The 25,742-nt window shown below is 53.2% G+C and overlaps 1 protein-coding gene across 6 annotated transcripts; it reads left to right on the forward strand.

Moving 5' to 3' along the window:
* Window positions 1-25,742, forward strand: KLC4 (kinesin light chain 4). 6 transcript variants are annotated; one of them, XM_027696934.1, is made up of 16 exons: window positions 1-23; window positions 10,378-10,644; window positions 10,839-11,069; window positions 11,437-11,515; window positions 11,604-11,829; window positions 12,147-12,234; window positions 12,539-12,640; window positions 12,947-13,120; window positions 13,280-13,379; window positions 13,900-13,952; window positions 16,600-16,667; window positions 16,750-16,858; window positions 17,664-17,813; window positions 24,536-24,660; window positions 24,774-24,831; window positions 25,260-25,742. In XM_027696934.1, the coding sequence occupies exons 2-16, from the start codon at window positions 10,396-10,398 to the stop codon at window positions 25,347-25,349; spliced, it is 1,902 nt and encodes a 633-aa protein (XP_027552735.1). In that variant the 5' UTR covers window positions 1-23; window positions 10,378-10,395; the 3' UTR covers window positions 25,350-25,742. The 6 variants fall into 6 exon arrangements, with proteins under 6 accessions (XP_027552735.1, XP_027552733.1, XP_027552736.1 ...); XM_027696932.1 differs by having other exon boundaries at window positions 21-111; XM_027696935.1 differs by having other exon boundaries at window positions 21-111; window positions 17,664-17,786.

Consider the following 25,742-nt stretch of genomic DNA (forward strand, 5'->3'; position numbering starts at 1 on the left):
AAAGGGGCTGCGCCGCTGGGAGGGCGGGTGGGGTTGGGTGCGCGTTTCGCCCCGCCCCCGCCGGGACCAGGGCAGCGACCGGGGCCGCCATCGAGGTGTCGCGCCGAGCAGGTGGGGCGGGCGGGGTTACGGGGCTCGGTTGCGGCCCCGAGGGGGGAGAGGATGAGTGGGGCTTGGCGGCGCAGGCCTTCCCGGGCGGCGCCCCCCCCACCGTCTGCGGGGCGCGGCGGGACCCCTGCGGGGAGCTGGGGAGGTCCCTGTGGCGGGCCCGGGACCGGCGGGGCTCGGGGACCGCAGCGTGCCCTGTTCGCCGGGACAGCGGGAGGAGCGAGGGCAGGGCTCGGGCTGGGGCCGCCGTGCCCGGGGCCCGCGGGTCGCGGTAACGCCGCGGGTCGGCGGCGTGAAGGGCGCCGGCCTTGCGGACTTTGGAGCCGGGGAGGTGCAGCCCGTGGCACCGGCCCCCGCCAGCACCGGGAGAGCCGCTGGCTCGGGAGCCCCGCCGGCGCCCACCTTACTCGGGCAGCGCCGGGTCTGCGGGCTCAGTGGTCCCGGCCCCGCCGCGGGCAGGGCCGGGTCGGCTGGCGGGGGCCAGCAGCCCCCGAGGGAGGAGCAGACTATGTATGTGACGACGGTGGGTCAGCCTGAAGTCCCAGCCATGGCTATTTCCAGGGTGCTGCGGGCACAGACTGCGGGATTCACCACTCTATAATTAGTCTGTGCCTTCACTGCCAGGAATGGCCTTCACTGTAAGACAAATAACGTATGTAATGTATGTTTGCATTCCTGCTGTGTAACTTGTGTGACTTTTAACTGTACCATTGCTGTGTGTACCCCATAGCAAGCCAGGTTTACCCTCCAGAATTAGGGAAGGGAGAACAGCTTTAGAGAAGAAATATATGTTGTGAGATGAGGCAAGGGAGAACCTGCATGTCAGCATGGCTGGGCTGCCTCCTGGGACACCTGAAGCCCTTCCCCCTCGGGGGAATCTGTGGGAAGGGACAGGAACACCAGTGAAGCACTGGGACAGGCAGATGTAGGTAACTGGGGACAGCATGAGGCTCACAAAACGTCGTGGGGATCACCATGACAGTTGTGTGTTACTGTGGATGGGGTGACTGTAGCAACTATCCAAGCTGGAGGCTATGTTGTTGTCCCCTCTCTGTGTAAAGCATCTAGAGACTGAACAAGTGCTTCTCAGCACTGCCTGGCCTAGCTCCACCCTGTGCAGTGTGCACACGGTAGGGCTCCAGCCATCCCACATCTCCTGTATCTGGCCATCGCTGTGGGCACAGCGATAGCAACCACACAACTGGATGGTTCTCTGCAGCTACACCAGCTCGGCTTTAGGGGCTGGGATGGAGTCAGCAGTGGGACGCAGGCGAGGGTGATACCAAACAGGATGTAAAACCTTTTGCCATAGGATGGAGGGTGGGATGGAACAGGGCTTTGGCGATCTGAGTAGGAGCTCGATGCTGGGTAGATCTCCTTGAGCAGAGTTTGTCGGAATCTCGGGGGCTTGGCCCTGCTCCTTGGTGCTCCCCTCGATCCCTGAGGAGGGAGCCGTGGGCTTGGCGCGCGTGGCGCTTTCTGCGCTCCCAGGAGAGCGTCCGACCGTCCTGTTCCCGAAGCCTGTCCGCATCCCTCCCCTCCCCCTGCCGCAGTGTGGTTGGCTGCCGAGCGTCGGGTGCCTGCGCCGCTGCTCGCTCCGAGGGCAGCGCGGCAGAGGGAGCCGCGGAGCGCCGCGGCCATCGCTCCTTCGCCTCCTCCGGGAGAGCCGGCGCTGGACAAGCCGCTGCAGGCAGCCAGGTACCGCTCCTCTAAGGCACGGGGCGGGGGACATTCCCATCCGGTGACTGAGGCAGGCAGGGTGCCCAGCCACCCTGGAACAAAGGGCCGCTTTGATGCGCAATTTCGGGCAGAGCTGATGAAAACTTTTTTTTTTCCTCGCGAAGCTTGCACTTAGCCAGGTGGCCACAGAATTTCTCTGTGGTGGTTCTGAGGGTTGAAGGGGTTTCTCTGGCTTACGTGTTCCAAGGATACGCAGCGGGCGTGACTCCTGCCAGACAAAGCCGGAGAAACGATGACGGAGGCAGGTCATACAGCAGTGGCTCTCAAAGAGCCTTGTTTCCTCCCAAACCTTCCTTCCATCAATTAACTGCTTCCTAAGCTGTTCTAAAGTGGAGGTGCGCCCTACCGAAAGTGGTGGGCTGGGGGAGGGGGGGCAATCGCTGGTAAGCTTCTGGGAAGGAGAGGATGCGTCTGGGAGGAGGTGTCTGAAGAAGAGCTGGGGGATGGTGTTGCAGTAGAACGCTCTGGCCAGGCAGCCGGAGAAATCTGCACAATAGTGGGAGGCAGCAGCACGTTACCAGAAACCGCAGGCTTCCCTGTGTCTTGCACAGGGATATCTGGCACTCTGTTGCGGTTCCACGCTCCCTAGTGCCCTTGGTCTCCTCTCTGCCATGCCACCTTGGAGATATGGAAAGCACCCGCCCCTGCCTCTTAGTGTGGGGAAAGAGGGTGGTGTTCAGCACACACAGGTCAAAGATCTAGCCAGCTCAGACACGGGGTAAATAAACATGGCTACGCTTTGCTTTTAATTGGCAGAAGGAGCAGGAAGCATGTGTTCTTTCATCTGCTGTTTTGGAGGAATGTACAGGTTGGAACAACAATATTAACCCCAAATTCCAAAATGGCTCTTGGGGCACAAAGGACACATGGCCAGATTCTGACCTTGGCAGAGTTTCTGGATAAAGGCTTAATTTGCTGGGAAAGAGCCACATAGTTCCTCAAAGAGCTCCAGCTAGACAGGGGAGCCAGAGGTAGAACGGATCCTTTGCTTGTTATGCAGGTAGAAGTTTGTCTCTGTGATTTTGGCTGCCTTGTTATGGTTTACAAAACCTGTTTGCTTCTGGAAATAATAGCGCAGTCTTGCAGCCTGCAGTCGGCTGGTGTTTGCGGCTGCCTCAGGTACACCATGGGAGGGAGTGTTCTGCACTCCAGAGCCCTTCGGGGCGTAAACAGTGGCTTCAGGGCTCTTGCTGGTCCCATCTGCATCCTGGCCTTCTCCTGTACTCCTCAGGCATATCCAGTGCATAGCATTCACATTAGACAGATGCCTGCAGAGGCACTGGCTCCTGGGAATTATTCTGCCTGCTTTAATACCACTTCATGCTGTCAGGGCAAGGTAATGGCTCTCACTCTGTTTTTTATAGAGTGAGACTCCCAATCAGATTCTGAAACTAGGAAGAGATGCTTGTCCTGGCTTAATTCCAACTGCTTAGCTCTTGTCTCCACTAGCCTGGAAACACATTTTGATGGTGTTCTACTGTAGTCCCAGGCGCAGCAGATGCAGAATGGATTTGGTAAGCTGCTGCAGACATAAGCAAGAATTTAAAAACAAGGTCTTATCAGCTGATCTGGAGGTGCCAGCACAAGCTTGCTGGTGGGGGTGGTGAAGACTGCTGTTCTCATTCCGGTGGCCTGCTGGAAGGTGCATGTTACCCCAGCCAGCTGGCGTTGTAAGCAGTATGAAGTGTAATACAGAGCAAAGTGGTTTTCTGCTAACAGGTTGGTGCTGTTTATTTGTTTGTTTTTGCTATGGATGGTTGTTTTGTTGGGGTTTTTTAACTCTTATTGCTTCCAATATCTGTATTCTCTAGTAGTAATCAACGAAGGGAGTAAGACCTTCATAGTCTTGAAAGAAATGAGTGATCTGATACAAAGCCAACCAAACCACTTGCTCTGTCTTCCTCAGAGTACATATGCATATTGGAATTGGATCATGCTTTGATAACACAGAAATTGCTTGCTCTGGTCAATCAGAACAAACCCTAGTACCTTTTGTCTTGTCATTTCCAGCTGAAGGCTGGAAAGAGGGAGAGGGATGGGAAGCTCCCATGTTCTTTCTGTAGTGGTTTGAACTTGACTCACTGTGACCAAGTCCTTTTAAAGCCACTTTAGCACCACCTTGCCCTAGGTTTCAGGAGGGTTATGTGAAGGTGTGTTTTCTGTTAGAGATGGTAGGTGGTAGGGAGCTGAAGCTTCTGGAACAGGGAGGAGTGTTTGGTGCTGAAGGGAAAGAGCATCAAAGGAGCCTCCTATCTCCTTGCAGGGGAACCCTTCCACTTGAGCTACAAATCTAGTCCTTAGTCCTAGTCTTCTGGGCCTCTTGCAGCCTGCTGGTTAGTAGAGACATTCCCAACACAAGCCTTACAGTATCTAGAAAAAAAACCCCAGAGCCTCACAGTCAGCTAGTGCTGGCATGTGTCAGCTGCTGCTAAAAGAAGCAATCCTAGCCTTGATCCCTGTTCAGGGGATAGGGAGGGCTATGCTGTTTCCAATCGCACAGTCAACTTGTACTGAGTTACACCACTTTTAGGACTGTGGAAGCTGCTTGGGTGAAGCCTTTCTGGTCTTGGAGATTGGCTTCAAAACTATGTGCGGAGGGTGCCTGGATGCCAAAGAGAGTCCTGGTTTTGGGGCATAGGAGAATGTGAGTGAGAGAGCTTGTTGCCTCTGCTGCCTGCTCTGTTGCTGGAGGTAGATTGCATTGCTTCTCTTGCTTTGGAGAAGGATCCCTGTGGGACCCTGCTGAAAGGAGGCATGCACTGCATTCCCTGTCTCTAGGCCTTGGATCGGTTTCTAGTGCTGTGCCTCGCTCCTTTGTCCTGAAAAGGTGTTCAGCAAAGGCAAATGCATTGAGTTTATCTAAGGAATTCAGGAATTTATTGGAAAATGTGTTGGGAAAGAACTTTGGGTGGCAGATGAAGCTCTAGGTGCCCCCTTTTTTGGCAGTAGGGTAGAAGCTTATGAGCCAGAAACAAATGGTGACAGAGAATGTCATGCACGTTGGAGTTTGTAATATCTGAAAGACTTTGGGATTGCAGCTCAGAGATTTGTTGGTTATGAACTCCCAGGGTGTTGACCCGTCACTGATCTTCTCTTTGCATGTTCTTAGTGGCTCTAGGGGAGCATACAGGCATTTCTGGCAGTGGTAACGAGCATCACAGAGCACTGTTGCTGCTCTGTGCCTCACATGAACCTCAGCATTTCTTGTTTTACTCGTATTAGAGCAGCTCTGGAAATGCCGACTGTTGGATGTGCAGCTCAGCAGCACCAGTTTGTCATCCCTTTTCTATCGGTCTGTTACAGGTGGCCTGGGGTGGTGACCCTGAGCACAGTGGTTCTTCTAGCAGTGGTGTGGCAGTGTGCAAGTTTCCTGGCAGTGTTAATGTGTCCTGGCTGTGCAGTGGAAACCTCAGAGGCTCTGTGCAGCTGACTGTAATCTCCTACAGCCTCTGTTTGCTTTCTGCCACTATGGTATCAAAATAAGGAGAAAGCTTGTGCTCATGACATGGCCTCTGTGATGGTTGCAACTTTGGCACTTTGATTGCTTTTTAATGCTTTTATTTTATTTTTCAGCATCCAAACTATTAGGTCATGGTTTTGTTGCAGTGTCGAAGACTCAGCTGTCTTATTTGCGAACTCACTTCTAGCTTCATTGGAGGTCAACCAGTCTTTCCAGAGACCCTTTGTTGTTCAGCAGTAATGAGCTGGCAGAGGTCCAACAGCAAAAAAACCAAAACACCCCACACACCACCCCTCCCTGCTTTTGTCAAGTCGTTTTTCTTCCCAAATGTATAACCTTGCTGTTTTACCAGGTAGCATAAGCGTGTCTCACAGGATGAGACTGGGATAATTATGGTGAAGTAAGACTAAGCCCTCTGTTCCTATTTCTAAATGCTATCTGTTTCCCAAATGATCACTCATTCTTGCTATGGGTCAGACTTACTCTTCCACAGGAAGCTTTTTCCACAACCCAGCTGTTTTCCTGCAACTACCTTATCCTTAGCTCACCTTCTTCTCTAGAAGAATTTGCTGCTAAAAATCTGTGCCCACTTCTATACAGAAAGTGCTGGCAGACCTTCTGCAATTTGAAGGAAGCTGCAGTTATTGTCTTGACACTATTGCTTGTTCAAGTTGGGATGGTACCCTGCATTTCACTTAGGTCCAGGAACATGCAGGGACGCAGTGAACTGAATTTGTTGAGGTGTGCATAGACCTGAAATCTCTGTTCTGTTGTATTTGACTCCTGATTTCTCTGGTGCTTTTTTTTCCACTCTCCGTAGTCTTTTAGCGTTAGGCATCATAACTTAACAAGGTTCAAGCTTCAAGATTCATTTGGACCCATTTAATCTGACATCCTTGTAGCTGTTGTGGGTTGAAGATAAAAGCAGTGAAGCTTCCAGCTCTTTCCTCTTAAAGCTCTTGCATGTGGGAGCAGTTTTCAGAGGCAGAAAAATGAGCTGCTGAAATTGCATCAGCAGTTTCAGTGATTTCCCGGTTATGCACTTGAATACAGGAGAAAGGTTTGTACCAGGCAGGATGTGCTTGCTGGTGGATTCCTGGCTGATTGCTGCAGTTGCCACAAAGCTCAGTACACTCATGTTCCTTCCCTGTCTTCCAGCAGCAATCCTGCAAGTGGGAGCAGAAGAGGGGAGATGAGGTGGGTGTTGTCGGAAAGCCAGGCTATTCTAGCAGCTCATGGTAAATAGGGAAGACATGCCAACTAGAGTGGAAACGTGCGGGTGGAGACTTGGGCTGTGACACCTGCAGAGCCATGAGGAATGCAGCAGAATAAGCTGGGAACTGGGCAGTCCATCTCTCAAGGAGCTATTTGGAGAAGGATTCTTTCTTCCTATTTCAGTTTAACCTCACCCAGCAAAAGGCAAATAATGATGTCTCCCCTCCTCTCTTCAGGAACCTCCGAGTGTTTTCTGCCTGGATAAAGGACACTCAGTGCCCTTTGCTGAATGCAAAGGAGTAGGAAGAGCGTGTATACAGCAGCCTCAGCCTACCTGACCTTGACGCTGCTGCCACAGAGCATGTTTCCTCCTTGGAGGGCTGAGCACCAAGTGTAGACCTGTCAGCACTGGGGACAACTAGAAATAAGGCTCTGTGGGGGAAAATTGTTGCTTTGGAAGGATAATAAGTCGGCTCCCACCACCGTTGTTGGTTTTCTTTGCTGTGCAAGAGGTAGCAGCATTTGAGTGACTTTCTCTGCAGTCTCCCATTTGTTTTCTCGTTGAGCAGCTGCGTGTTGTTCTTAGGTCTGTCCAGTCTGAACAATCCCCTGTCAGCCATTGAACACTGGAAATATGTTGGTACTGAGTAGAGCTGTGCTTCTAGGATGTCATCCTAGGGGAGAGGCCACGGTTATGTACAGATGTTTGCACAGCCAGTGAGAGAAGAGCCTGTATTGGTATGTCTTTAAGGATCTGAGGATGTAGTTGCAGGGTAGGGTGAGTCTGATGTGCTGTGGGTCAGGATGTCTTAACTATTTTCGCTTCTCAGTCTGAAATTTTTACAGTTTCAAAAAACAAGTTGATTGTAGGGACTATGAAATGATTGAATGTTTTCTGCTGGAAGGGCTGAAGAAAGAATGTTGCTATTGTAGAGGCATTGGTGGTTTAACACACAGCAATTTCACAATTAAGGAGTGGTTCTGTGTACAGTAGAACTATTGAGGCTGATTTTCTATGAATTTGGGTCTTGTCTGACTGCTACTTACCAAGGTGCAAGCTCTGGTGGCTTTTTATCCTGTAACATGTTCCTCTACCCAATGCGTATGTATTGTACTTTTTAAAGATGGCAGCAAGATCTCGATATGGACATAAGTGGTGCTACCATGAAAACTCAGCATTTCACAGCTGACCCAGTACCCAGAGGGCCTGCCTAGCTGTGTCAGCTTTAGAGCGGAGTTCTAGTTTTGTGGTATGTTGGGTAGGAGGCCATTCTTGCGTCCCAAGCATTGCCTATGCTCCATTGAACTCCTACTTCCCTGTTTCTAAGTCTGGGGCTGTGTTTCCTTATGAGTTGAAACTAGTGATGGAGCCATTTAACCCTTTAGCAGAACCCTTGGGTTCTGTGGAAGCAGGTAAGTGCCTGCTGAGCCTTCCTGGGAAGCTCCCTGGACCTATTTCAGAGCAGGACAACAGTGCTTGGCCAGATGAGGCAGCACTAGTGTCCTTTGGGCTGCCAGCCTCTTTCTTTCAGGCTGAGAATTGTTGCACATTTCTTCCTGAGTTGTGCTCACCTGCAGAAGTCTGCCTTAGGAAAGGCTTCCTTTATTGCTTTAGCACTTGATCACACTCCAGATGTGTTATAAAGGTGGGAAAAAGAATGGCCAGGGTAATTGTCAACTGGTCTGCTTAACTGCTGGTTTCTGGAAGATCAGTTTGGAAGAGAGTGGCAGCCAACTCTCAACAGGCCTATTTTTCCTTTCAAAACAGTAGTCTGTGCCCTCCATCTTAACCATAATGAGGTTTTTCATGCTATCCTTATCATATGGTCTTCTCTAAAGCAAACTGCCATAAGTTGTGGTCCAGATGAGACCATTTTGGTGTAAAGTGCCCAATGCACAGGGTTAACTGCATGTGAAGCATGGCAGATACCCAAAAGTGAAGGATACAGTGAAATCTGACTCATGGTTGCTGCTGAAGTAAATGTGATGTCAGCATTGTGACTGGGGTAGATGGGGGAGCACAACTCAGTTTTTGTTCAGAGGTGTGAACAGGAATGCAGTCTTCAAAAGATATGAAGTGCTTCTGCCCTGCTGAGGTCTCCACTGTGTGTTGAGGGTTTTCTCCCCTTTCTGAGGGATGGATTTGTATCACTGAAGCAGAAACCAAAGATGAGTTGAGAGGAGAATTCAGACGTATAAAATAACTCAAGAAAGGGTGAGGATAAAGAGGAGGAAATTAGTGGATATGAGGAGATGTGCTACTTGAAAAAACTGTCCCAATGTTGGTCGTCATCTTTACTTTCAGTGCTGCAATGAGGAAGAAACTGGGCCCCTCAGTTGCTCAGGGTCGATTCCCTAGTAGCTCCCTGGTAGCTGGACTGTGGGATTGCCCTGAGCCTTCCTGGGCAGACTGCACAGGTGAGGAGAAAAGGAGCCCTGCCAGGAGCTCTGCTCTCTCTGTTCTTGTACCTGGGGTAGGATTTCTGTTCTCTCAGTAAACTAGGCATAAGGCAGCTGCCCAACAAATTGCTCAAACCATGCAGAGATGTCTTCTACAGAAGGGCAAGGGCAAATCCATTGGCAGCAATTCCCTCACCACCTCCTGCATAGCTCCTGGGCAGTTTGCCAGCTTCTTGGCAGCAGGGCCCCAGGCACTCAGGTTGCAGAGCCCTCTGCCAACTCCAGATGGCAAGGAGGTGCTGGTGGGCAGGTGCTGCCTGTGCAGGGCATCACAGGAGGCTTGTTTTGGAGTGACCCATAGTGAGGTGGGTGGTGGCTTTATTACTGAGTAATGTGAGGAGGCTGCTGGGGTGGCCCATCTGGAGGGGGAGGCTGGGACTGGGTTAGATGACTGACTCATGGAGCAGCCAGGGTACTGTAAACCAGCTATGAGGGGTCTTGCCCGTCTCTTGTGCCTCGCCCTCTTTGGCCTGTTGTGTTTCCTTAGCTCCTGGACTTTCTATGAAGGGATCTTGCAGTCACACAACCTTGTGGGTTGTAGCGGTTGGTGTCCCTGTGCCAGGGCAGTAGCTTGGTATTCTTCCATTGTATATCTAGGGGGAGGACAGGGAAGAAGTACAGAGTCCTTATGCCATCCTGAGGAGTCCTTGGGCTGGCAGCAGGGCGCATGAAGATGGAAAAGCTCTTAGCGTTTCAAGCTGACGCCCACACAAGGGTTATGCTAGTGTGACTGTAGCAGTCGGTGTATGTAAGCTTCCCCACGCTGTGTGAGTCAGTCCTGCTGGCGGTGTTGTGTCCCTTATTACCACAATGGCCGTTCTGTGCCAGGGCCGTGATCGTCAGGATGTGCTCTTCTGGTCAGGCAATATTTTGGCACAGTAATGCCACTGCTGCCTCCCTGTCTGTGAGATGTTCTTCCAGGAGATTTTCCATGAGGAAGCAGAAAGCTTTGAGCTGGCATCCTTCTACTTTCTGTTCCCTTTCTTCTGCAGTCAGAAGAGGTGTTGAGCTCTGACAGCCTCTCTGTATCAGTGGTCTGTGGGTAGGAGGTGTACGGATTGCAATCACAAATCTCTGCTCTTAAATGGAAGCTAAATTAGCTTTCCTCCTGCTGGGCATGTGGGAGTGTTGGAGGTCAGCACTGATTCTAGCCTTTTTGTCTCCTGTCCACGTGTGCCACCTGCACTGATTGCCAGCATGCCAGGCCACAAAAGCAGAGGCGTATGCCCTGACAGCTGCCTGCTGCCGAAGGGAGAGGGTAAGATAAAGGGCTTAGAGTAGGCAACCACTTAAACTCTATCTCTGACTGCTTAAAGGAGGTTATGATACCTGTGTCTGGTTGTGGCGCTCTGAAATAGCACTGGGGCACTCAGGTTTTGTCATGGTCTCTGCAGGGCTGCAGGAGTAGGACTATGTCCACCATGGTGTACCCAAGGGAGGAGAAACTGGACAAGCTGAGCCAAGAGGAGATCATTTCCAACACCAAGCTGGTGATGCAAGGGCTGGAAGCACTCAAGAATGAACACAACTCCATCTTGCACAGCTTGCTGGAGACCATTAAGTGCCTGAAGAAAGATGAAGAAGCCAATCTCGTGCATGAGAAATCCAACCTGCTCCGCAAGTCAGTGGAGATGATTGAACTAGGGCTTGGAGAAGCTCAGGTGAGGTGGTGGGGGATCCCCTGTGTGTTATCCAGGACTGACGGGGGAAGGTAGGCATGTGGCCATTTCCCATATGCTGCAGGGACAGAAGGAGGCTAAGTGTGGAAGGCCAGCATGACCCTGGGGTGTACCCTAAGCATGCATGTGAGGGAGACACAGGACTGTGATTGCTACTGACTGAGACTCTTAACCAGGTGATGATGGCATTATCCAACCATCTGAATGCTGTGGAGTCAGAGAAGCAGAAGCTGCGTGCTCAGGTGCGGAGACTGTGCCAGGAGAACCAGTGGCTGCGTGATGAGCTTGCCAACACCCAGCAGAAGCTGCAGCGTAGTGAACAAACTGTGGCTCAGCTGGAGGAGGAGAAGAAACACCTTGAGTTCATGAATCAGCTGAAGAAGTATGATGAGGATGTCTCACCTTCGGTATGCCCGAGTCCTCTTGAGCAGCTGCTTTTCGTGGGTCTGGGAGGTTGGACCAGCAGTACTGCCTGGTCCAGGCATTGCCTTGGATTTTGTCCCTTCCCAGCTACCATGCACAGCAATGCCTGTAACTAAAGGGGGCCTGCATGGGGCAGTGTCTCTGGAAGAACGTGGAGTAGCATGGATGCCGGTGCTGGGGAAATCTGGCTTTTATCCATTTTGTTTTGGGGGGAATATGGTGGCAGAGACAACAGGGGAAGTGGAGTGTGTTGGTGGGCTGCAGAAGGGTGGAGAGTTTGGCAACTGACTTAGCTCAGGCTGCTGTTATCTCCTCTGAGAAGCGACAGTATTGTGATTCTCATCCTCTCAGGAGGAGAAGGAGGGTGACTCCACCAAGGACTCCCTGGATGATCTGTTCCCAAATGAAGAGGAGGAGCATGGTCCCGGATGTAAGTGTTTGCTCATGCATGGTTGCTACCTGTCTCTGTTCAAGCCTGCTGTGCCAACTGTGCCGTGTTTATTTCTCTGTGCCCATAGTGCCCCACCAGCACAGCAGTGCCGTGGCAGCTGCCCAGCAGGGAGGTTATGAAATTCCTGCACGCTTGCGCACCCTCCACAACCTTGTTATCCAGTATGCGTCACAGGGGCGCTATGAGGTGGCTGTGCCGCTCTGCAAGCAGGCGCTGGAGGATCTGGAGAAGACATCAGGCCACGATCACCCTGATGTGGCTACCATGCTCAACATTCTAGCATTAGTGTACAGGTGAGCATGGTGGGGAGGGCAGGACTGGGCCAAGACAGGCTTCTGCATCTCCTGTTCACCTTTACGGCACATCCTGGTGACAGGGAGCTCCTCCAGCTTCCAGTGGTTTCTCTTTCAAAAAGGTTTTGGCATAGGTGAAGTATTTGGTTTGCCAGACTCCTGGATATAGCTAGGGACTGGCTAAAGTAGGGAGGAATGGAGAAATGGAAGGGCCGTGAGGGCTGAATCTGTGTGGAAGGAGGACTGTTGTTCGTAGCTCTGCCTGCTGTGGGCTGTGTTGTCCAAATCCCAAGTAACTGGTTGACTTTGCATTGCAGGGATCAGAATAAATACAAAGAGGCAGCACACCTTTTGAATGATGCTCTTTCCATCCGTGAGAAGACTCTAGGCAAAGACCACCCAGCGGTGAGTGTCTCCCTCCTCTTTCAGTCCCTTCCTTCACCTTTGGGTGCTGCTGAGGCACTGTTCTGGCAGTGTTTTATTGCTTCAATATTTTCTGCTGTCTAGTTTGGTATGGCCTGTCAGGAATTGTCTTCTCTTGGATCCTGCCATATAGGCGGGGAAGCCTTCTGTCTCTGGACCTTCTTATCTTCAGAAGCAGCAGTTCTGCAGGCCTGGAGGAAATGGGACAGTCACTGTTACTGCTGCTTGTACCCCTTGTTTGATCTGGAATTTGCTTTGTTTCATGGAGAAGCTTATGTCTCTGTAGGTGGCAGCAACTTTGAACAATCTGGCTGTTCTCTATGGCAAGAGAGGGAAGTACAAAGAAGCAGAGCCACTGTGTAAGCGAGCCCTGGAGATCCGTGAGAAGGTACTAGTCTCCCACACTTTCTCCTTTCAGCTCTCTCTTAGGCCTTTCTCCCATTCCCTCAATGAACAGGGAAGATCCAGGGCCTAGCTAGTCTCTTTAGCTGCTGATTCTCCCACCACCTTTCCTGTCTCTCCAGTGTTTGCAGCCCTAGAGAGACCTGCCAGGAGGTGGAAGCTGGAATTTCTCCTCTTTACCTCCCTAGTCCTTAGCTTTTGTCTGACATAGGCATGTGCTGGAGAGACAAGCGTCTACTAATTCCAGGAGTCCACTGCAGTCTTTGTGGCTTCTTTTCCTTTGTTCACCCAGGTTCTAGGCAAAGACCATCCTGATGTGGCCAAGCAGCTGAACAACCTGGCCCTGTTGTGCCAGAACCAGGGCAAGTATGATGAGGTGGAATACTATTACTGCCGGGCCCTGGAGATCTACGAGAGCTGCCTGGGTCCTGATGACCCCAATGTGGCCAAGACCAAGAACAACCTGGTGAGACCCTGGGGAGACACTGTGTGTGGTTAGGGAGGGGTGCCATGGGAAAGGTGAGCATTGCCTGGTGCTTAGAAGATGCAGAGAAATAGATTAACTCTGCCCCCTCTTGCAGCTGTGTTTCCCAGTGGGGCTGGAGCTGTTTTATTTTGGTTGCAGGCTTCCTGTTACCTGAAGCAAGGAAAATACAAAGATGCAGAGGTGCTGTATAAGGAGATCCTTACCCGTGCTCACGTGAAGGAGTTTGGCTCTGTGGATGGTTTGTACAGCAGAAGCCACTGGGGCTGGGGAAGGGTCTCCTGGCTCTCAGCCTAAACTCAGCTTGTTCTGGTGTTGCCCTGACAGAGGGATGGGATGACTTGCAGGGCCCCTGCTTTGGGCAGCCCTTGAGATGCTGCCATTCTAGTTATGGCAGTAGTATTAAGATGTTCCTCCTCTCAGAAGTCTCAACCCAGTCTTTACTGGGTTGGGAATACTTGTGGTTAAAAGGAGGAATAGCGAACGACGCAGTCATTCCCAGACTTAGGCTGAAGTTTCTCCTGTGCACTTGGCACATGTACTTCCCCATGAGAGGACTTGTTCTTTCCTTCCCCTGTCCTGCCCTTGCAATGTTGGTTTCCTTTCTTGGGGCTCTGGCTGAGGGACCAGGAGTATCTGGAAACCTTGTCATTTCCTTCTGAGGAGCTGCTGGCTCTGGGGACAGAATGCTGGGTTCTGCAGGAGGCAGAGCAACAGGATGAGGTAGTGAGTGGACCTGTTCTGCATTCTTCCCCACACAGATGAACACAAGCCAATCTGGATGCATGCAGAGGAGAGAGAGGAGATGAGCAAGGTGAGTGATTCCAGGAGGTTTGATCCTCTCTTACGACAGCCACATGCTCCTTCCTGGAAGAGCTGCAGTCTAAAGAGCTGCCATGGCCAGGAGGCGTCTGGAGAGGGGGAATTTGGCATGGCTGCTCCCTGGGACAACAGGGAGGGAAGACCCATCAGAGAGCATGAGGCTTTTCCTAGGACTGTTGAGCTTCTCAGCCATGGCTGCATGCTATCTCTTTTTGCTTTAGTGATTCCTCTTGGGCATGCAGATGATGGAAGATGGTACACAGCAGAGGGTTGTGCTGCAAGGCCTTGGCACTCTGTTCCAAAGAGCTGCCAGTACCTAGAGCATAACCGGCTTCTGAAGCAACCCTGTAGGGCTGTCTAGGGAAAAATGGAGATCAAGAAGAAACTGCTGTAGGAAATGGAGTCAAACCTGAAAAAGATCTCTGAACAGGGTGGGCCCTTAAAGAGGATAGAAATGGGTTGTGCTTGCCTTGAACTAGGCTGGAAGGGAAAGCTGCTGTTGCTCCTGTTGCCCAGGCCCTGCTCTGTGGTCAGCCAATAAATGCAGTGAAGTCCTATCTCTGCTTTTGCCAAGTCTAAGACTTTGCCTGCTTTTTGACAGGTGAGTGAAGCAGCAGAGTGAAGGGCTCTAGTCTAGTCCTCTAGCTTCAGTGGGAGCAGACAGTCTTCGTTTTCCTTTGCCCTCAGAGCAGGTCCCAACCTTGCATGGGCTCAGGCAGCAGGCTGGCAGGCTTGACTTAGTGACTGATCAGTCCCATCCTGTGAGTCCTGGGAGCAGAGCACTAGGAGGTGCTTCCCACCAGCATCCTTTGTCTTCCTGTTGAACTGCTCTGTGCCGTTCCCAGTGCAGGGCAGTGCTCAGCTTTTCAGTGCTCCAGTTGCTGCACTATGAAGGCTCTGCTGCAAGGAATCTGTAGTTGCTACAGCACCATCCTGGAGAAATCCAAGTTGGAGTAGAGATCGGACTCCCCCTGCCCCCTCTGGGATTGAGACTATTGTGATGATATCTTTGGAGAATTAAGAGGTCAAAAGTAGATAGTTGCAGTATGGAGCTATGCTCCAGATAATGCAAGCTTTGCCACAGGGCAAGACAGCAGGCTCAGGGACCCACAGATGGAGTGAGGTTCATTTTACATGTGAGTCTGAGGCAAGGGCTGAGCCTCTTTCCCTGCCCCTGGGGGCTCCTGTCCTTAGGGCAGTTGTGCCTGTGCCCTATAGCACAGGATGGTTGGCATTCCTGTTCAGGCAGCAGTAGTCACAGACTTGCTTGTACTGCTGGCCCAGGAGATGGGGCTGCTGTGCTCTGCCTTGTGCTGTTTCCATATCTTCTTTTAAAATGCATGAAATCCCTCTTGCAGAGCTTCACTACTTTTTTCCCTTGCCCCTCTTTCCTGGCAGCAGAGGGAGGCCAGCTCATGCCAACAGCAAAGCCTTGGGCACAGCTGGCAGCCCTGGCTTTATCTGCTCTAGACGATTTGACACCTTTCCTATCAGGTTTGGACACCCTTTAGGGCTGCCTCAAGCTTCAGAGGTGTATTGAGTCCTGAACTTTTCTGTTCTTGGTGCCTGCCCAGGCTGTGGAGGCTCTGGTGCAAAGAAAACCACATGTGCCTATGGCTCAGGTAGACTCTGGCATGTGGAATAAAGTTGAGAAGTACTGTGGGACTGAGTAAGAAAAATGGTCCCCTGTGCAGACAGTTTCTTCTACGCTAAAACCCTTTCCAGAGGGGAAACTCCTTCTGTGGAGCAGTGGCTCCCTGAACCTGCTTGGTGAGAGCAGCCTGGGCTGAGGGCTGAGCTGGGTGCTTCCTGCCAAGTCCATGTGTCCTGTGGGTGCAGAGCAGGGGCGTGGCACACCCCCAGGTGCTTGCCATACACTAGGGTGTACAGCATGCAGACAGGCAGCCCTGCTCCTGCAGCAGTGACGGATTCCTTCTTGCAGCTGCCACGGTCCCTACTGGCCCAGGGTTAGGGTTAGCAGCTACTGCTCTGCAGTGTGGGTTGTCCAGATCTTCCTCCTTCTGCGTTGAGCTCTGCCCTCTCTCCTGTTGCTCTGGCCAGCTACCCCTTTGCACCTGGGTATGACAGAGCCAGCCAGCCACCTTTGGGGTGCAAAGGCTGGGCATGGAAGGGGAGACAACTAACTGGGCTGAGCTGCTGTGGGGCAGGCCTGACCTTGTAGGCAGAAGGCTGGGATATGGCTGGCTGATTCCTTTGCTAGCCATGGCTGAGGGGCTTAGTGCCCATGCAGCCTGGTATGCCTTTGGGGTTTTGTTGGGTTTCTCGTCTCCCTTTTGCATGTTGGTTGGGGTGTTATGCCCTCCAGAATGCCATGAGAATGGGCTGTGTTGTCTGTGCTGCCTTCGGTACTATGGAAGGGGGTAAGGAGATGGGATAATGCTCCTTCCTGGTCCTGGCTTATCACTTTTGCTTGTGGCTAAAATGTGTTGCAGCAAATGGGCTTTTAACTTGCACTCCAGGAACCTGCTAGGCTTCATCACTGTATTTGCATATTGTGTTTCCAAAGGTTGGGCTGGTGTGGGGGTGCAGCCTGGGGCCTGCCCCTGGAATCCAGTGGGAGAGCACAGGCCAGAGGAGGGCAGCGGGTGTGGGACTAACAGCTCTGATCTCTCCTGTAGAGCAAGCACAGAGACAGTGCTCCCTACGCTGAGTACGGTGGCTGGTACAAGGCCTGTAAGGTTAGCAGGTAAGAGGTGGTCTGTGGGCACCTGTGGACACTGAAGGGCGTGGCCCCAGGGCTCCCACTCACCTTCCATCTGTTACCACAGCCCGACTGTGAACACTACTCTGAGGAACCTGGGTGCATTGTATCGGCGCCAGGGCAAGCTGGAGGCAGCGGAAACCTTGGAGGAGTGTGCAGTTCGCTCTCGGCGACAGGTAACCCCAGACAGACCTTCCCTTGTGAAGGGGGCATTGCAGGCCTTCAGGTGGCAGGTTATGGCACTGCGTTTGGTTTGGGTGTGGTGAGGGATTCTCATGGGCCTTGCAGTCTCTTATGTTCTTGGTTTACATTCCCATGACACCAGAGCACCTTGGTGGTTGGGATTGCATTTGTGCAGAGGTACACACGTGTGTACATGTGTGGGGTTGTGCATGTGCCTGTGTGCAGGGATGGAGCAGATGTCAGTGTGTGTATGCGTGAGGAAGAAGGCATGGCTCATTGAGTGCAGAAATACTGCAGCTGAGTTAAGGCAGATTACTGGACTTTAGTCAGCTACTGAGGAGAACTGCACTCACTGGGATGTTTTCTGCACACTAATTTTTTTGTCCAGAGGACACACCTGGAAATTCTTAGAGTACCTCTCTCCCTAAACTCCTCTCAATCCTCAAATAGTAAAGCAGGAGCTGTAAGCACCTAGCACAAAGACTGGAGGACAGCAGAATACTTCACACTCCAGAATGTGAAGAAAAAAAGCTGTTAGCTTTGGGGCAGCAAGTCCTTGTTCCCCAGGGTGGTTTATGGCTTTGTGGGGTCTCACGGAGCTAGGAATCCAAACAGAGATTGCTAAGTGCAGGAAATGGCATGTGGCTGCATCCTGCTTGTCCTGGAATGTTTTGGCTGTGATGGGGCAATGGCCAAGAGAGGGAATGGAACCAAGCACAGTGATGCATGGCAGATCTCTAGAGGGAAGGAATACAGAAGGGTAAAACATGATTCTTCCTTATCCTTTTCTACTTGAAGGGCATTGACCCAATCAACCAGACGAAGGTGGTGGAGATCCTGAAGGAGGGTGATGGCACAGAGAGACGTCGGAGCCTGGGAGGCAGCGTCAAGTACGAGAATGCCACAGACGGTAGCGAGGAAGTGAGTATGGGCGTGGAATGGAGCGGGGTAAGTACAAGACACCATCAAGAATGGCCTCAGCCGGCTGCCAGAGAGAAGGGACAACCTGGCTGAGGGCTGTCCCCGCGTGGCCTGTCGTGGCATCCTTGTCTGCCTCCATTCGTTCCCTGCACATTTCCTTCCCCTCTTTCTTGGCATGAGCCAACCAGCCTGCAAAGGTGCGTGTCTGGGTCTGGCTTCAGGTGTACAGGCCAGATATTCCCAACTAAGGGCTCCTGCTTCAGGGGAGCTGCCGGGCCCTGGCAGTGCACAGCATGAGCTGGTCCTGGTCTGCCCTTAATCTTAGGCTTGCAACCTTATTAACATATCTCCCTGCTGCTCCCCTCGTGAGGCCCTGGCTGAGAGCATCGGCCCCATCTCAGGCTCACGCAGCCTCTGAGAGCCATTTGGCTGTCTGTCCTGCACTGCGCCACAGACAATGCTGAGCCTGGGGAAGGTTGTGTGCATGTGATGTGCCTGGTGTGTCTGTGAGTGAGTGACTGCAGGGCACAGGAATAGTCTGCAGCCAGTGTCTTTGCTGTCCCCGTCTCCTGGTCTCCTGCCCTCAGCTGGCTCTGGCCAAGCAGAGGTGATAAAAGGCAGGTCTTTGTGGGATGCCAGGCTGAGCTGACTAATGGTAGGAAGAGACTGGTGTTAGCTGAGGCACAGACAGGCCAACTTGAGGCTGTCTAGGTTTGCTCTGAGGCTGAGGGGCACTTTGGTTACTAGCACTGAGTTTGGAGAAAGGTAGTGATCCAGGTCTGGAACAGGCACCTTTTGTCTCCTGCAAGGAGAGGCGACAAGTGAGCATAGTGCTGGTGGGTGCTTGGCTTGAGGGTTGCTAAAGCTTTTAACACTTACTGTTACTTCTGCAAACTCTAGCTGAGAGTGTAGTGTAGCTGGGTACCTGGGGGTTGTTGCAGCCTGGAACAGGCAAGATGCTGAGCACACAGAGTCCTTTGCTGCTCCCTCACATCTGCTGTCACTAACCCTTCCCTACCTGGCTCTGCTCTATCCTCACCTGCATCAGCTCCCTCCCTTCCTCCTTTTTCTTCCCTGTTGCCATGACAGCCCTTCAACACCCAAAGCCTGAAGCCTGCTGGCTCTCTTGATTGTGGATTGTACGCAGGAGGTGGCTAAAGGGGATCTGGAGAACAGACCTTTGAGAGGACCCAGCAGCCTCTGCCAGATGCATGGCTTCTTCTGTGCCAGCTCTTGGCATAAGGAGTAAAGAGGGTTTTAGTCCTGTCAAGGCACCAACCCTGGGCCCTTGCACTCCTCATTAGTAGTGGGGCTAGACAAGCACAGAGGGAGGGCTGAAGGTTTGGATTAGAATTGCCTGGTCCCTACACTGGCTGCTGAATCTCTACAGTTCCTCCTGGCTGTAGTTGGTGTTGGGTCATCTCTTTGCACTGGTGATGGTCTGGGAAGACCTTCCTGACAGTCAGTCTCTGAGGTGATCATTTCAAGACAAGTAGGCAATGCCACCCTTTCCCACAGCCCATCCTAGACAAGGGGAGTAGTTCCTGCTCATATGACCCTTCCACAAGGGTCTTCACAGAGCTTCCCTGACCCAGCCAGGTGTAGATAGAGGATTTGAGGGCTAGGCAACACAGCTGCTGCCACATGATGCCTTTTCCAGCCTGCTGCACACATAAGCAGTCTCCTCTCCCAAGCCAGTGGCCCTGCACTGTGCTGCAGCTCCCCTGAAAAGAAGACTGCAGCAGCTCCTGCTGCTCCTGTCTGTCACGACCTGTTGTTCTCTGTGTTGGTCTGGAGACCTCACATGAGCTCCCTTAAAGCTGTCTCTGCTGCCCTGCCTTAGCTATCATGTGCTGCAGGTAGGGCCACGGGAGCCCCCAGGATGCCAGGAACCTCCATGCCCATGGGCAGCTCTGGAAGCACCCCAGGGCCTGGACCAACTGCTTGCTGCCCAGGCAGTTGGGCTGTGAGAGCCAGGGTCTGGGATGTGAGTGCAGGGATGGCACCAGCTCAGTGGTGCAGTGGCCTTGGCAGGTACCCTGTGCCCAAGGCCCAGGAGCAAGGAGCCCCCAGAGCAGGAGGCCCAGGCTGTTCCTGAGCTAGCTGTTCCTGCCAGCCTGCTAAACACATTGGCAAAGAAGTGAGACTGCGGTTTGTCTCACAAGAATCTCTCCCTGCTCAGATGTGGCCCATTGTCTCTGCATGCAGCCTGGGCCCTGCCCCACCTGTTCCCTAGGTGACCTACAACCTCACAGCCTTGTAAATTGTGTCTTTCTCCTCTCTGTGCACTAGGCTTAAATGCCTCCCGAGACTCCCTCTTTCCCCTCCACTGCAGTCACCTGGATGCTTGTGTTGTATCTTCCGACTTTTCCTCCACACCATCCCTCCTTCCTCGGCGAGAACTCCACACCAGTCCCCCAACCCTCCCGGCGCGCGAGGGCACCGCGATGCCTGCAGAGGAGTGCCTGGCCACGTGGCCCAGCTCCAGTCCCATGGTCAGCAAGAGCAGGAAGAATCTGCGAGGAGCTGCCCGCTCCCCCAGGCCAGGGTGACGGGCCACCGTCCCCTTGCATGCCCCCACCCCCAGCCTGCCCTTGTACATCCCTGGGGACCAGGCCTGCAGGGGCTTGTCTTCAGTCCAGGCATGGTGACTCCACTGTCATTAGACGACATCCTCAACCTTCCTAGCTTATTCTTTCCATCTCTACAGAAGCACGAAGATGGGTGGCTGTCATGGGACAGCAAGGCCTGGCCTAGGCAGGGCTGTCATGTGCTCAGTTGCTTTCTTCCCTGTAGGCTTAGCTGATGTTAGTGCTCTGTAGCAAACCTGCGCTGGTCCCCGGTGAGCTGGGCTCTTCCTGCAGCACAGGGCAGTCCCTCTCTTGCTACCCTTCTCCCTGCTGAGCTCAGCAACCCAGGGGCAGTATGTGGGTCTCTCTGCAGGGCACAGGAGTATAGGACGGCCCATAGAGCTACTGGACATCCAAGACAAGGTGAGGGGGTGACAGCCAAGGGCCATGCATGGAACAGGGACCTGCCAGCACAGGCATGTTTGGCTGCAACCTTCTGACTGGATGCTGTAGCCAAGTTCCTCACCTGATGGCATTAAGGGGTGAATCAGCTCCCCATTGCTGTGGGGTTCCTAGGTGTGGCTGGTGGGAGAAGCAGGGCTGAAGTTGTTTGCTGTTCCTTGGAGGCAGAGGAAGGGTAGGAGGAAAGAACTTCCCTGCAAGGGGTCAGACCGCAGGCCATTAGAAGTGGCTGAGATGGGGAACGGACTGGTTTGGAGCAGAATGGTTGGGAGAAAAAGGAGGTGCAAAGAAGGATGTGAGGAAGGGAGGAGCTGGGGCTGGGGATGCTCTGAGCATGTGGGAGCAGGTGGGATGGCTGGAGGGAGGTTGCCATGGGGGAAGGGGCTGGATTGCTCATAGGTCCCTGGGGCTGACTGCAGTCTGTCTGTCCCTAGCCAAGTGGGTGGGAAATCTGTAACCCAATTAACTGCTAGGAACACAGTACTGACCCTAAGGGTCTGTGGGAGTGGCTCAGTGCCTCTGATGGGTACTTCAGGCCTTCACAGGGTCTGGTGCTGCTGGTCACTACTGAGAAAGGAAATGTTTCCCAGAGCCAGACTACCACTGTTCTGAGTCTCACACCCTTGGGTTTACACAATCATCCTGCCTCTTATGGGAAGTGAACCTCCCTGGCCCTCCTACCTGGGAAGAAAGCTGAGGAGGCTGCAGCCAGCAGGATAGAGCCCAGAGGCCAGCGCAGGACTCTTCCTTATTTTTTTAGCTAGATTGTTTCTCTCGTGCTAGTCTTCTGGCAGGTTATGATGCTAAATGTGCCTGTGTCTGTCTGGGCCTGGCTTTCCTGTGGTGGTGCAAAGGCCTTGGGGTACATGCATGCTGCTCCCCTGGGAGCTTGTGCTTGCTAAAAGGAAGCTTGTCCTCTGGACCATGGGCTGTGGAGCCCAAGACCAAGTGCTACAGGGCTGTGCCTTCCCTGCCTCTCCTAGTGCTGCTCCATGCTTCTGGAGAGTTGTGAGTCCCCAGGGCAGGGTGCATTTGGACCTCGGGGCCACCTGACCCTGTGCTTTGCCATGTCCTGGACCTAGTACTGTAACAACCATACCTCTAATTAAAGGTAGACAGACCCAAATTGCTGCCCTGTGCTTCTTTCCATGCTCTGTAGGCCAGCGTCGGTCATTCCTGGGGTGGTGGGTGCAAATGCTGCTGCAGCAGGTGTGGGGATGCTTGGTGTCTGTCTGTGTGTGTTCAGGGGCATGTGCTGTCTCCAGGGCACCTCTCTTAGGCCGAGAAGTGGAGATGAAGGACCCAGCTCCACTGTGCTTCTCCCTGTCCTCCAGTCTGGGGTTGCTGCTAACCTCAGTTCTGTAACCATGTGTGGCAAGGCTGCCCTGGGGGATCTAAGCTTCACCAAGAGGCATTTCTATTTAGCCAAAGAAATACCCCCTTGTGTCTCCCAGTTCCGAGTTAGCTCCACGTGCTGCCAAATCCTGCCTAAGTCTGCTGCTTCTGTGCATTAGGCAGGGTGGGAGCATGCAGAGGAGAGCAGCTCAGTGGTGGAGCTGCTGCTTTTTCTTTGAATGCTCTCATCCTGGTGGGTGCAATGGGGTGGGGGCTCTGCGGCAAACCAAACCCCATAAATGTTCTGGGTTAAAAATAACCCTGCAGAAAAGGGAGTGGGGAGAGAAGAGAGGCTATTTTTAACCCAGCATGCAGCAGCATTTGATTCTGGTGTTGGTCTGCAGTCAGTCTGCATCACTGCAGCTGGGAAAATGTGGCTCCATCCTCTCCAGCCCTGACACAAGAGCATACTTCCTGGCCAGATCCTGCTGCCCTTGTACTACAGTCCTGCTCCCCTTCCCAAGCTGTGTGCCCTCTTCCACCACTGGTTTGTGTGCCCTGGGAAAAGGAACAGTGTCTAGGATGGCAGGAAGAGTTGTGACCAGTGCAAATCTACTGGGGAGGCAAAAAACACCCTACCCCATCTTTGCTAATGCCACACACTTGATGTCCATCTCCTCCAAAACCTGCCCAGGATGCTTCATGCAGGAGTGAATTGTTTACTTTGTTACTTTTGATGCTCTGCGTTTCTGGTGAGTCAGTCCCTTGCAGCAGCAACACATGGCTCCCAACTCGGAAACCCCTCATTCCAATGAGAAAGTGAAGAGATTCAATGCACTTGGCTTATCCAAGAAGGGATGAAATGAATACCATGAGAAAGGGTTGCTGGTAAGAAAAGTCCTGATCAGCTGTTAGAGAGGGGTCTAGGGCTGAATCAGCTTTGGGTTATCAGGGCAGAGAAGTGCTGGAAAAGGCTTCCCTAGGACCATAAGCTGTAGCAGTCAGCACAAGGGGGTGACTGGCCCAAGGCAGAGACCCTGCTTACCTGCAGAACTGCATGGATGGTCCTGGGGTAATTGCTGCTGCTAGCCTGAGCCTGAGCCACAATGCATTTTGGTCATTCGGAGTGGTTCAGAGGGGCTTCCCCACATCTTAAGGGGCAAAGGGCTTTTGCCATTACCTTATCTCAGTTTCTACTGCCTGTGTGTGCCAGGGGCCATTGGAATTGGGAGCAGGGAAGACTGCTGTTATCAGGTCATCAGAGCAAAAGTAATTCCACATCAGCAGTGATGCCATAACCTTGTGTAACGAGCAGGCCGGGCCACAGGGGAAGAGCTTGGTGCCGTAATGACACAGTGGCATGATGTGGTGTCAGGCAGGCAACCTGTGCCTTGCCTGCATATGGAGCTAAGTGCAGGAGGTGGGCTAGAGCCTGTCAAGGGCTGAAAGTGCCTTTCTGAATATTGGGGACTTTTGGAGGCACATGGAAGGAAACAGACTGGGGAGCAAGATTTCTGCCTGGTTTTGATCTTCAGAAAAAGCAGGCAGACATAAAGAAACCCCTGCTAAGTGCCACCCCTGGGGCAGCTAGTGTGGCCGGGCACAGCTAAAGGTGGGGGCATAGGAGTCTTGGCAACACAGCAGCCAAATGACTGTGTCCTCAGTGGAGCTGCCTGAGTTGCTCAGGAGGCTCAAAGCTAATTGTCTTGGGGCTGTTAGAGGTGGGACAAGGTTGTGCGTGCTTGTAGAATGGTCTTGTCTGATGTGAGTGAGCCTGCAGGACCAGGATGTGCCTTGGGATGAGTGCTGGACGGAGAGGAGGACTAGTAATGGTATGGTGAAGAAGGGCAAGGGGTGGGGGAGGATAATCTCCAGCCAGTGGCAGATGAGGAGAGAGTCCTGGCAGTGTGTCCTGGCCTGACAAAAATATCCCTAAACTTGGGACTCTCATCAGGGCTTGTTGCTTCCCTGGACAGTGGTACCTCCTTGGCAGCTGCTGCCTGAGCTGTTGCAGGTGATGAAGTTGTGTCATGTTTGAGCAGGGATGTGGGCATGCCAGTGCCATTTGTGCTGGTGCCCTGGGGCAAGTCAGCAACCTGTCTGGGTGTTGGGCTTGCACCAGATAGGCTCATCAGTTTGGATGAGCCAGACAATGGTACGGGGGGGGGGGTCCCTGACTCCGTGGTCATCATGTCCTGTGAAGGACCAGGGTGAGGGGGGAGCCATGTAGTCAACACTAAGCCTGCTTTGGGCCAGAGCTAAATCCTTAGTTGCAGGCAGACAAGAGGATGTTTGGAGCCAATTCCAGCCACTCATCAGCAGCATGCCAGAACCTTATCAGTGCCACTCAGCCATCATCCTGGCTTGTGTCTCTGTGTCCAGGATGGCAGTGGCACTCTGCAGCGCAGCAGCTCCCTGGGGAAAATCCGGGATGTGATACGGAGGAGCAGTGAGATGTTGGTCAAGAAACTGCAGGGCAATGGTCCCCTGGAGCCCAGGAACACCAGGTAGGTAGAAGGATCAGGCTGGGTACAGGGCAGGTGGGGGCCCTGACACCTTGTGGGTCTGGATCTGATCAGACACAGCGTGGTCAAACCTGCTCTCCTCTGCTTTCTTGTAGCATGAAACGAGCTGCATCATTAAATTACTTGCACAAGTCTAGCGATGCTTCATTTGAGGTAAGCTCAGGGTGGGTGCAGGGACTGGTACAGGAGTGGGCAGTGGGGAGTGGGCAGTGCATCACAGCTGGTGAGGGGCATAATAGCGGGCCACAGGTGCAGTGCCTGAGACCTCACAGTGTGTGCACTCTGCGGCTGTGCAGTGTTGGAGCCACTCTGCCTAGGCTGGTGGTCCCACGGCACCCCTGGGCAGCTGCAGACCTCTTCCAAGGTCATAGCTCCAAACCTGAAGGTGTTGCCTCCAAGTACCCACCTCCCTGCCTGCTCAGCAACCCCTCCAGCCACAGAATGAGAGCAGAGGCAGCTCTTAATGGGTCTAACAGCAGCACCAGGGCATCTCTGGCTTGTGAGGCAAGGGGAGTTGGGGTAGCAGCTTTGGGGCATGGGATTGGACTGCAAGTACCTCACCGGCACTGTATTTTTTCTAGGGCACCCAAGGCCTCCGTGCAGAGAGCAGAGGCCTCAGCGCCAGCAGCATGGACCTGTCCTCCCACAGCTCCCTGCTCTCCTCCAACTGACCTGGCTGCTCTGCTGCTGGGCACCCTGGCTTCGCGCTGCACAGGGCAGCACCCGGCACCTCCCCCCACCACCTGCTCTGTTTTCCCCATCACCGGCTCTTGTGCCACCGTCTGTCTGCCCAGCCCGGCCTCCCCCGGGAGTCCCTAGCTAGTTTGGGCACCGCAGCCCGCCCGCATGCTCCTCTGCCGCACATCGGGCTCAGCAGCCCCGGTGGCGGCTTGCTCGGTACCGGTCGCACACGCTCGCCAGGTAGAATCGCCAGCCCGGGGAGGGGGGGCGGGCTATCCCACGGCCGGGGCAGTGGCAGAAGTGCCCCGTGCCCCTGGACGCCGGTCCCCCGCCGGGTGATCGCTGTACTTTATTTTATTAAATAAAACCGACCCTAGAAGCGA

This window comes from Neopelma chrysocephalum, unplaced genomic scaffold (genome assembly GCF_003984885.1).
Source record: "Neopelma chrysocephalum unplaced genomic scaffold, ASM398488v2 Primary Assembly neopelma1_117, whole genome shotgun sequence".
Taxonomy (NCBI): domain Eukaryota; kingdom Metazoa; phylum Chordata; class Aves; order Passeriformes; family Pipridae; genus Neopelma; species Neopelma chrysocephalum.

What these genes read in the sequence shown, in the direction of transcription:
- KLC4 (XM_027696934.1), top strand. Translation starts at nt 10,396, where the DNA reads ATGTCCACCATGGTGTACCCAAGGGAGGAGAAACTGGACAAGCTGAGC. An exon ending in GGAGGAGCATGGTCCCGGAT is followed by an intron (nt 11,516 to 11,603) that starts GTAAGTGTTTGC and finishes CTGTGCCCATAG; the next exon opens with TGCCCCACCAGCACAGCAGT. An exon ending in CCCTGGAGATCCGTGAGAAG is followed by an intron (nt 12,641 to 12,946) that starts GTACTAGTCTCC and finishes TTGTTCACCCAG; the next exon opens with GTTCTAGGCAAAGACCATCC.